The following is a 10,461-nucleotide window of genomic DNA, read 5'->3' as shown; positions in this document are numbered from 1 at the left end:
TATGAAAAGTTGTCGAGCTCACGCAAAAAACTTTTGCCAACACACACAAAGATGACATGCAGTTGCGCACAGTGGAATAATACCAAGCAAATGAGATATTTATATTTATATATTCCCTTGAAGGTACCGAAAAATATGTAATATAGTTGGTCAGTTAGTCAGTAATGCTCTATAGCTCAAGAACACATTTATTTATACATCTCCTAATGGTTGGATCTAAAATTAAAGGCTTCATTAAGGAATCACATCCTTTATGGCATGATAATGAAGTATTTTATATTTGCATTTGCAGCTAATAACCTTAAGCTCTCCATTTAGTCAGTAGCTACATCCAGAAGATAATCACAGATAAGACTAAATCTGTAAATTGCACTTGAAATAATATATAATCCAAAATAATTTCGAACCCCTTGCACGAGCATTTTTATTTAAAAAAACCCTATTTTTTTCGCTAATTATTTCGAGATCGTCACACTGTGCACAAGAAAAGTTTCTTTCGGCAAAGATTAACAGAACCCAGGAGCAAGCAGCAAAGGGTTTGAGATTGGGATTTGGGAGTGGATGTGCGTGTTTCTGGCGGCGCATGTTTGGCAATGCGGTAAACCAAATTATGTGCTTAGCAAGTTGCCGCTGCGACCAGAGTCAGTGGAATCAGCCAGCCAGCCAGGCAGCCAGGCAGCCAGCCATCACCCACCAGCCACCTCAGCCACCCGATGCTTTGTGCACTGGATGCAGCTGCATTTGCACAGAGCACCCACCGCAGCCACAGCTCCTCCTCCTTTCTCCTTTGAGTCCTTGTAGTAGCGCTCCTTGCAGTTGGCCGCTTTTCCTGGTGGCAAAGAGGTTTGCACAGGTGTTTCCAGCAGCAACTTTGCCAGCATGATTAAAAACTTTTACCGCAGCATAGCAATAGAAATCCGAGTCTCCGGTTACCGGAATACCAATGCCTGTCAAGCAGGAATATGTCCATGCTTATTGTTTATTGCTAGCGAGAAGCAAAAACACCACATAGCGACGCAGATAAGTATCCATTCTTATACAATATGCAAGTATCACGCTGGATTCGCATTGGTGTCCAACAAACAAGCCCCGCCTGCTGCCATAACAAACAACGAGTGGGAGTGTGTGTCATAAGCGTGTTTACATAGCGTACAAAAAAAAGGAAATTCAAAATGCATTTTCAGGCCTCGAACATGAGAGTGAGGGGTGTGGTGTGGCAATGAGGAGCTAGCCTCTGGCGAAGCGAAACATCTGGGAGTATAAGATCAAGTTAATGTACAGAACGGTGGACATGGCGATGATCACGATCAAATGGTATCATTTCTTCTTGGCATCCTTGAGGCCAGCGCCGGCGTTGAACTTAAAGAAGATGATGTCGCCGTCCTCGACGGTGTAGTTGCGTCCCTGCTGGCGATACTTGCCAGCGGCCTTGGCGTTCGCCTCACTGCCCTCCGCCTTGAAGTCCTCGAAGTGCATCACCTCGGCCATAATGAAACCCTTCTCAAAGTCGGTGTGAATGCGTCCGGCGGCCTGTGGAGCCTTGGTGCCCTTCTGGATGGTCCAGGCCTTCACTTCATCCGGTCCGGCGGTGAAGAAGTACTCCAGCTGCAGGCCCTTGTAGCCCGTCACGATGATCTTCTCCAGCATGCTCTTGCACTTGGTCTCCGTCTCGTAGGCCTTGCGCTCCAGATCGTCCTTTTCGGTCAGCTGGTGCTCAAAGGCGCCGGAAAAGGGAATGAGCAGTGCTCCGGGATCGTTCTTGTCGATCCATTCCTTGATCTTCGGCAGCCACTTGTTCTTCTTGCGGATAAAGTCCTTGTCGGAGAGGTTCACCAGGTAGATGACCGGTTTGGAGGTCAGGAACAGATACTTGTTCAAAGCCTCAATCTGAAAGAGCAAGTAGTGGTAGCGTCAATAAGAACGGGAGAAAAAATCACAAGGTCACACGAAAAAAGCCACATACTCTGTCATTTTGTTGTTAAACAAATGAAAACGATAATAACAAGGTGCACAAATTACCCATGTAGACAAGTTAAAATGAATACAAGTGCATGCTCAATTAACAAATTTACACAATATCTTTTGGATATGTTACTGTTTTAAATCTTCTATGCTGTGGATGTTTTCGTACTTACATCATGGGCATTCCAGTCCTCGAAGCGCAGATGACGCTTCTGGTCGATGAGGATGTCCTTGATCTTCAGCATCGAATCGTATTCGGGCTTGAGCTTCTTGTCGCCGCCACGGGCCACCACCTTCTCCAGTTTGTCCAAGTTCTTGAGCAGATTCTCCTCGTCCTTGAGGCGCAGCTCCTCGGAGATGATCTCCAGATCGCGCACTGGATCCACCTCGCCCTCCACGTGGGTCACATCCGGATCCTCGAAGGCGCGGCACAAGTGGAAAATGGCATCGCAGGCGCTGATGTGCGAGAGGAAGTCGTTTCCAAGTCCCTGGCCCTCGGCGGCTCCCTTCACCAGGCCAGCAATGTCCACGACGTTTAAATACGCAGGAACCACGCTAGTTTCGTATATTTGTTGTTTGTTTTGTGAGTACATATTACTTTCGATTGAAGAACTTTTCTATTGAAGCAGAACTTTTCTATTCTATGGCAAGCAAGTAATGCGATTAACAAGTCCCGAAACTTGTTGCGCGTTTAATGCCTAATGTGTTTTATGATGTAAATACATGTCTTTTACAAGCGATGGCATTCGGAGCCCCAAACTCACCTGGCCGGCTTGTGGTACTCCACCAGGTAATCAAAACGCTCATCGGGCACCGGAACACGACGTGTGGGTAAGGCAAAGGGAATCAGCGGCATCAGCGGCAGCATCAGCAGGAGCAGATGCAAATAAAAAAGAGTTAAGAAGCACGTTAGTCGGGTTGACTTGGCTGGATGGATGCAAAGGTACAAAGAGTATGAAAAACAAGAGGGAAAACCGAAAACGATTGACTGACTGGCTTGGCAGCCCGGCAGCATCGGCGGCCAATCATGGCAATTTTCTATAATTTTGCGCCATCCGCAGAGGGGCAGCGAAACCAAAATGAAGTCGCTCACAAATAAAAAGCCCAAGAAAATGAAACCGAACCGAAGCGAACCGAAGGCGGAGGCAATTTGCATATTGGGGAACTGGATCTGATAAAATTGCTAAGGCCGCGCCACGCCCCCAACGCGAGAGACAGTGGAGCATGATTGCCTCAACTGTTAAAGGTGCCTCAACTGAATAAATAAAGGTTTCTTCACTCATTTGTGGCGTTAATTGTAAGCTGACGGCCAGATTCGCTTGGGAAACTATCTGTTACCTTCAAAAGATGCAGATACACTTGGACACTATTCTATGTCCAACTGCATGCGATACATAGAAAGGATAATCCACCAGATACAAATGGTGTGGCCAGGACGGCAAATGGGGCATAACCCATTGAAGCTTTCAAGCAACCGAATTGGAGTTCTCTCCGATTCTAGACTATCTCTGTAGAAAACTCAATGATATACAGAAGGTATAATGAGTTCCCAAAGCATACAGTTCGCAACTGAACTGCGATTCCCTGAGATGTCTCGCTGGAGCACAGCCTGCTGCCTATCGAGGCTCCACTGTGCCTGTTTTAGAAGGTCCAGTCGAGAGAGCAATTTGGAATTAGAAGCGGCGGCGGTTGCTCCTGGAGGCCATTGCTGCATCGCTGGCATAAAAATTATATTCCACGAGATGATTACAATGATCGCGGAAATTGCCACCGCCCGCAGGTTCGCCTGGTAATTGGCCAGATATATATGCATATATATATGTGTGTGTGTGTTGGGGAATACTTATTCTCATTCGGCTTGATGGTGCAGAAGGGGAAGTTCTCCGCGGGGGCGGCACTTTGGGTCAGAACGTTGAAAAAAGTGGACTTGCCCACGTTGGGAACGCCAACGATTCCGATTCTCAGGTTCGTTCCGATTCTGCCGATCAGTGGCTTGCGCTCCGGCTCATCGTGCTTCTTTGGCGGCATCTTCGTGGGTCTGCGGGGATAAGGTGAATCGTTAGATATAGCCGATTAATCAGGTAAATCTATATTTATATGTATATAGTTGGCAACTATTTATATTCCGGCCGGACATAACCTCACTTTGCCGGCTGCTAACGCACCTTTTCAGTAATCGCGTGGACGCTGTCCGCTGTGAACTCGGCTGCCGCTGCGGATGGAGTTTAGTTTAGTTATTGCCAAATGCACTTTAGCCTCTGTTATTTACAAATATTTACGAATATTTAAGCGTCGCCTGCTTTTTTTTGCGGCTGACGGCGTGGAAGGAAAGAGAGTGCGAGCGAGATGGGTATGGGGCAGTCAGCTGTCGACGCGCAGGGTTGCATGCTGACTAGCGCCCCCGGGCGGGGGAAATGGGCGGCACAGCTTGGCGCAGCTTGGCACCGCCGGCGGTAGGGGGCGCCAGCGGGCAGAGCGCGTAATTTGAATTTCGCTCGAGGGCTATATTATTATCGTACTGGAATTTCAGCAACAGGAATTCCGAACAGGTTTCACGTCCTATTATATCAACAGCATACGTTTTCTAAAAGAACTGCTTACCTTTAACTTAACTTAACTGGAATCCCATTTATTGCACTTGTAATTTTATATTACGCCCTTATTACTTGTTTCTAATTAGATAATAGACCAAAATATTGTGATGCTTGCTGGTTATTTTAATGCAAGTTGTGCCATATTGAGAACTATGCAGTAACGCAGTAAATAGCTGCCACAATTTGACCAATTTGATGGTCCAACGCCTTTTTTTATTTTTGTTTGCCAGTGTTTTTCAGGTAAAAGCGATCGAGTTAACTGTCAAGGTCGTCGGGCCGACGCACGTACACGCAATTTGGCGGTTTAGTGAAAAGCCCGCAATAATCAATAATTTCGCATAATTAGCGAACCGATCGGCGGATCGATTCCTTGGCTTTATGGCCAACTGAAACGCAATCCGCTCGATGGGGAGAAAAACGAGGGGAAAAACGCTGGTCTGGGGATCAGGTTTGTTGATCTTTCGCGATTGTTGGCAATCGATTTGGATCGTTGGTCGATGCGCTTTGATTGATTCCCTGCGCCGCGCTTATGGCCCTAATTAAAAGATCCGTTATGCGTGATCGGTCCACCTTTCAGTATTCGAATATCATGTGCGTGCTAGAAAACTTACTTATAATTTCACGCTGTCTTGCGTCCTCGACCAGTTTCTTTGTTCAAGGCATCTCTTTGCGGTTCGGACCGTTTAAAAATCCATTTGCAACTGACCCTGGACAACTGTTTTTCTTTTTCTTTTCATTTCATTTTTGTTTGTTTTTTCTCCACTGGAGCATGTAATACCTTTGTAATGGTTGTCCACAAAACCGCATGAGGAGAGATCCTTGCGGTCCACGCCTGCTGACGATTGAAAGTTTTTCGATCGGTTTGTGGTCACAAACAACCTGTACTTCGATCCTTTGCAGGAGCTCTTATATCTATTGAAATATCAATAAAGCAACGAAATAATATAGCCTCTCATTTAACAAAACTCTTTTATGAAATAAGATTACAAGCGTAAATTAAATGCGTAATATCACCTATAAAGAGCCAAATATTTAATAATTAGTAGCAAAGTTCCATTTCCCAGAAATTCGTTATTAAGTATAGACTTTCAACACAATTCCAAGGACTCTGAGCTGCGCCCCAAAGTTATTCAATTTCCAGCATGATTATTTAACGCTAAGCCGGCTTGTTTTGCATATTGTTTGTTGTTTGGGTTAATAAAGCTGACTTTTAATTGCCTTTTATTGCACTTAATTATTGGAGTCGCGTAGAAAATGGTGCCCGCATACGGTCGCTGGCGAAAGAAAGAGGTTGGGGCACGTAGCGAGGTCTCATAAATTTGTATATATATGACTGGATAATTGCGGTTCCCGCGGAATTAGCCCAACGAGCCACCACGCATCTCGATTTCCACTCCCATTCGCACCCACATTACGCGCGGGGCGTGGCCACAAAAATAAAAAAAAATAGGTGCAGGAAGGGGGCCAGGGGATTGGGGGCGTGGCCGCGGGGGGCAGGTGGAAACGAACGCCACCAAACAGAAATGAACTGAATGCATACAAAAAACATCGGCAGCGTGTTTCAATGAGCCGAGCTCATTCGTTTCCAGCTTGTTGCTCCAATTAAAAAAGTGGTAACAGCAAAAGAAAAAAAAAACAACTGGAAAAGTGGCAAAAACGAATACAACAACCAACAGCAGCAAGCTATTCATATTCATAACCATTTGGCGGTTGGTTTTTTTATTGCCTTTAATTATAACGTGGTCCGTATTCAAATTGTTCTGGCTTGGAAAATTTCCCGAAGCAAACAAAAGACTTAGGAAACAAACTCGACTGATCTTTAGGCGGCATTTTGTGGGTGGAGGCGTTCAATTAGTTGGAAAGCGAGAAACTGTAACATTTCAATATAGACAAACCCGAACCGAACATATTAAGATATATTTTGGAGTAGAAGGTTAACTTAATCTTTACGCACGCATTTAATTTAATTAGATATTTAATTTTACGCATTCGATTTGAATTACTTCTGGTCGAATTCTTCTTAATTATTATTCATTCATTCATTCATCATTTGTTTATTTTTTAATTCGTTCTCCGATTAAACTCAATAAATCTGATAGCTCGGATGCGGTGGCATTTATCTTAAGCTATCTTCGGCATCGGATTGCTTCTTTGATCCTCCCCCATTCTCCATATTTCATTCGCCTCGATCCGCACTTTTATTTTATCCAGGCCATTTGCATAACGATCTTAACTATCTGGGGGTATTCATATCCATATCGGATTCATCGTCAAGTGCATCCTCCCTAATAACCGCGACCGTCATGCAAATTGCAACTGCTGCAAGTCTTATAACGATGTGCCATCAATGCATCAGCTGCCAAATTACATGTTGCAGGCCACCGAGAGAAATTATGAATTATTACGGAAAATACGAAAATAAGAAAAGCAAAGGAGGGAAAATGAAGGCATGGAAACTGAGACAAGGATCTGCATGAGGATGGCATAGAGTTCATGGAGGGGTATCAATTTGGGGTTTAAATTAGAGGAAGTGGAAAAGGTGCCGCAAAGAGGGTCGATCGTGTGTCATTGTTATAGAAAAAGCCTGACACCGGAACGGACAAAAAAATAGGCATATATATATATATTCGTTTTCTTTTTTATTCCGTGCGTATGAAATATATAAACTGGGCGTTGCCCCGGCCACGCCCCCAGCCACACGGTCCGAAAATGGAAATCGTAATAAACGCACTAATAATCATGAGCTGGGAAAGCAACAATGCGAGTAGGCAGAAATAAAAAATATACATATATTTGTATGACGACGCACCCGATGGATATGGCAAGCGAAAGCCACCCTTAATATTTGATTTACTTTGCACCACCTCCGCCGGATAACCGAATTATAAACACATAGGTGCACCACCATCCACCACTCACCATCCACCATCCAGCATCCAGCACGTGATGCCCTTCCTGCCGTTCCTTCTGGCTCCTCTGCGTGCTCCTCCCGCTGTCCTAGTCCCTCAGCCATTTCCCCGTTGTTGTATTAAGCGATTATCACCGCAGGACACTAATCGAATCGAATCGAATCGAAATCGGAGTTGGAGTCCGGAGTTGGGGTAATAGTGGAGCGTGCTTGGCCCTAAGTTATCGTCTCTTTTTTCTCCTATTTTTCCGGCAGCTGCCATCTGAATGGCATTTCCCGGCTTCAACAGCGATCATTGGTTCGAAAGGAGTGGAAATCAATTGCCATTGATTCGCAAATATCAGTAGATAAGCTCGACAAAACGTTTGCCCTTGAGGAAAAAACGCTTCGCTGTGCAAGAACAAGATGGAAAATCTTTAGACGAATTGGGTAAGAAAATGTTGCCCGGTGTTCACTTATGTGTTAAGTGTTATGTTTATTTAAAAATGAAACGAAATGAAAGGGGTAAATGCAATATTCATTTTTGAAGACTTAAATATTTTCAGGGCACGCTATTCATAAGTTAAATAAGATATTTGTATTTTCTTATATATTATTAAAATTAAGAGAATGATTTTGTAGCACCTTTTTCCGATGGTATTATAGATAAGTAGAGTTCAACTGGCTTACAAAGAGATTCCAGCAGATCTGGGGAATCTGCAGCGGCAACTACACTCTGAGAAACCCGCCTTATCTCCTGGGGGCAAATGGCGCATAATTTCCATTTGGAACGGCCATTTTTGCAACAGCAATTACTTTGGCAGCCTGAACCTGTCTCGGGGAAATCCCCTACTCCCCAACAATTTTCAGCGAACGCATTGCATTCGGTGTAGTTTTTGCTGAGCAAAACAACAACAAAAAAAGCGGCAATAAAAATTAAGTTGAAGTTGAATTTGAAATTCAGATGACGACGGCGACGGACGACGACGACTTGCCCAATTATTATTAATAATAGCAACAACAGCCGCAGCAGCAGCAGCAGCAGCAACTTGAAGAAGCAGCAGCAGCAAGTTTCAGCAGGAAAAAAATGCAGAGGAAAAAAGTTAATAGGACCGCATTCATTAAATCCATTTAATGCACAGAGAGGCAAATTATTGCGCTAAAAGAAAAGCAACAACACACTTGGAAAAAAAGGCCAGCAGAAAAAACGAAATAATTGCAGTTGGCTGGCTGAACACCCCAAATGGCCAAGAAGAAGAAGCAGAAGAAGAAGAAGGAACGGCGACGTTCGGTCGGCGGCCATTAAAATGGCCAACGAATTGGCCAAAAGTGGGTTGGAAAGGGGCAGGAGCAGGGGCAGGGGGCGGGTGGAGTTGCCAAGTCCAACTGGCCATGTAAACTGGCTTCGCGGCTTGTGCGAGCGAAAGAGAGACGGACAGACGCGAATAGAGCGAGACCGAAAACCGGTAGCTCCACTTTAATGAGCGCCAAACGCAAAGAAACAAAAATTCCAGCCAAAAGGAGCAGCAGCCCCCTCCCAAAAAATACAGGGTACTCCAAGGGAGTATTCCTCAAGGTCTTTCTTAGATCCATCGAAAAAATTGGTATATTGTGGACACCAAATCTTATTCATTGCAAATTTATTCATTCAATTGGTATACTTTTTGCAATTGATTAAAATGAGTATTTAATGGTATGATTAGCAGGTATTTCTTAAGTCTTCTATGTATTTTCTTTTCAATTTTCAAATGATTCATTTTCAGTGCGAAAAAAGACCTATGAAGTACTTTTATATTCTTTTCTCTCATAACAAAGAGTTGAAGTCTTACAGGGTATTTCATGCTTCGAATCCCTGGAAAAATCGTAATGCTTATGCTGCCCGCATTAATTGCTTTCTGGGAAAACACGCGCGCCATTTTTGTTTGATGGGTCAGCTGAGGGGGGAGGGAACATTTCCTTCACTCCATTTAAATTGTAATTTTCATTGGCTTTGCTTTTGTGTGCTGGTGGTATTTTTTGCAATTTGTTAGACCCAAAAGATTCGCCTTCTCTTTCTTAATCGTCAAACAATTTGCAAATCGCATGCAATTTTCCTGCCTTCTGACTTTTCCTCGTTACTGCCTTCGTGTTGTTGCATTTCCTGTCGCCAGCTGCCCCCTCCCGCCATTTTCCGCCGCCACTGACCATTCCCGCATACGTTTTGTATATTACATGATCATTAATGAACTGCTCCAATTACAGAGAGCGAAGAGAAAAATTACAGAAAAAAGCAAAAAAAAAAAAGGAACACGTACGTGAGGAATAAAACATACTTCCATATCTGGATTTCCATATTGCCAGAGGGCTGGGGTTTCTGGGGGAGGCGCCTTGGTCATTTAAATTGTTATTTTGCATGTGAACTCCACATTTTCCACACCTTTTAATTGACGGGCCCAAGCGAATCCATTCGGCATGGGACGAATGGCCAACGAGCGAGAGATGGTAAATGAAAACTGGAAAATGGGAAATGGGCTGGGGAAATGGACAGGGGAAATAGGAAAATGGCTGAGCGGAAAGCGCCAGCTGCCCGTAGCAATTTCTGCGACTTTCCGCCGCGTTTCCGCCGCCAACTGGGCCACGTCATCGGATTCAATTGTCCAACGGAACCACGTGGATCCGATAGACAGATTGGGTATCTGTATCTGTATCTGTATCTGTACATTGAGCTCCTGAGACAGGTGTTCAAAATAAATCGGTCGCCTTTGGGAAAGCAAGTGGAAAATTACTTGATGATGACTTTTAAAAGCTTAAATAAATTCTATCGTAAGCTAAAAATGATCAAAAATGAAAGAGTGACTGTTTTGGGCAGCTTATTACTTATGCTATTGACCCACATCATTTTTTGCAGGATTTAGGGAAATGAATTTTTCATTTTTTTCATGAAAATTTGAAAAAAAATGGCAAAAAATTAGCATTCCCATTTTTGAACGCAGTTCGATTGCAAATTTAAATACGAACTCAACGATGTATGACATTTTA

At 44.0% G+C, this 10,461-nt stretch overlaps 1 protein-coding gene across 2 annotated transcripts; it reads right to left on the bottom strand.

Moving 5' to 3' along the window:
• Positions 1 to 1,122: 1,122 nt before the first annotated feature.
• Positions 1,123 to 4,346, bottom strand: LOC6551721 (obg-like ATPase 1). 2 transcript variants are annotated; one of them, XM_026982661.1, is made up of 6 exons: positions 4,232 to 4,346; positions 4,128 to 4,174; positions 3,810 to 4,000; positions 2,727 to 2,787; positions 2,136 to 2,517; positions 1,123 to 1,887 (listed from the first exon to the last, which is right to left on the bottom strand). In XM_026982661.1, the coding sequence occupies exons 3-6, from the start codon at positions 3,988 to 3,990 to the stop codon at positions 1,318 to 1,320; spliced, it is 1,194 nt and encodes a 397-aa protein (XP_026838462.1). In that variant the 5' UTR covers positions 3,991 to 4,000; positions 4,128 to 4,174; positions 4,232 to 4,346; the 3' UTR covers positions 1,123 to 1,317. The 2 variants fall into 2 exon arrangements, with proteins under 2 accessions (XP_026838462.1, XP_026838463.1); XM_026982662.1 differs by having other exon boundaries at positions 4,242 to 4,346.
• Between the last annotated feature and the right edge of the window lie 6,115 nt (positions 4,347 to 10,461).

The sequence above is a fragment of the Drosophila erecta genome, unplaced genomic scaffold (assembly GCF_003286155.1).
Source record: "Drosophila erecta strain 14021-0224.00,06,07 unplaced genomic scaffold, DereRS2 tig00000152-arrow-arrow-pilon, whole genome shotgun sequence".
NCBI lineage: Eukaryota > Metazoa > Arthropoda > Insecta > Diptera > Drosophilidae > Drosophila > Drosophila erecta.
The sequence above is the reverse complement of the archived record's forward strand: the minus strand, read 5'-3'. Positions and strand labels throughout refer to the sequence as shown.

Coding starts and splice junctions, on each gene's coding strand:
- LOC6551721 (XM_026982661.1), bottom strand. CDS start 3,990: ATGCCGCCAAAGAAGCACGATGAGCCGGAGCGCAAGCCACTGATCGGC. Junction 2,788..3,809: donor CACCATCAAGCCGAATGAGA/ATAAGTATTCCC, acceptor CCTTACCCACAC/GTCGTGTTCCGGTGCCCGAT. Junction 1,888..2,135: donor AGGACTGGAATGCCCATGAT/GTAAGTACGAAA, acceptor TTGCTCTTTCAG/ATTGAGGCTTTGAACAAGTA.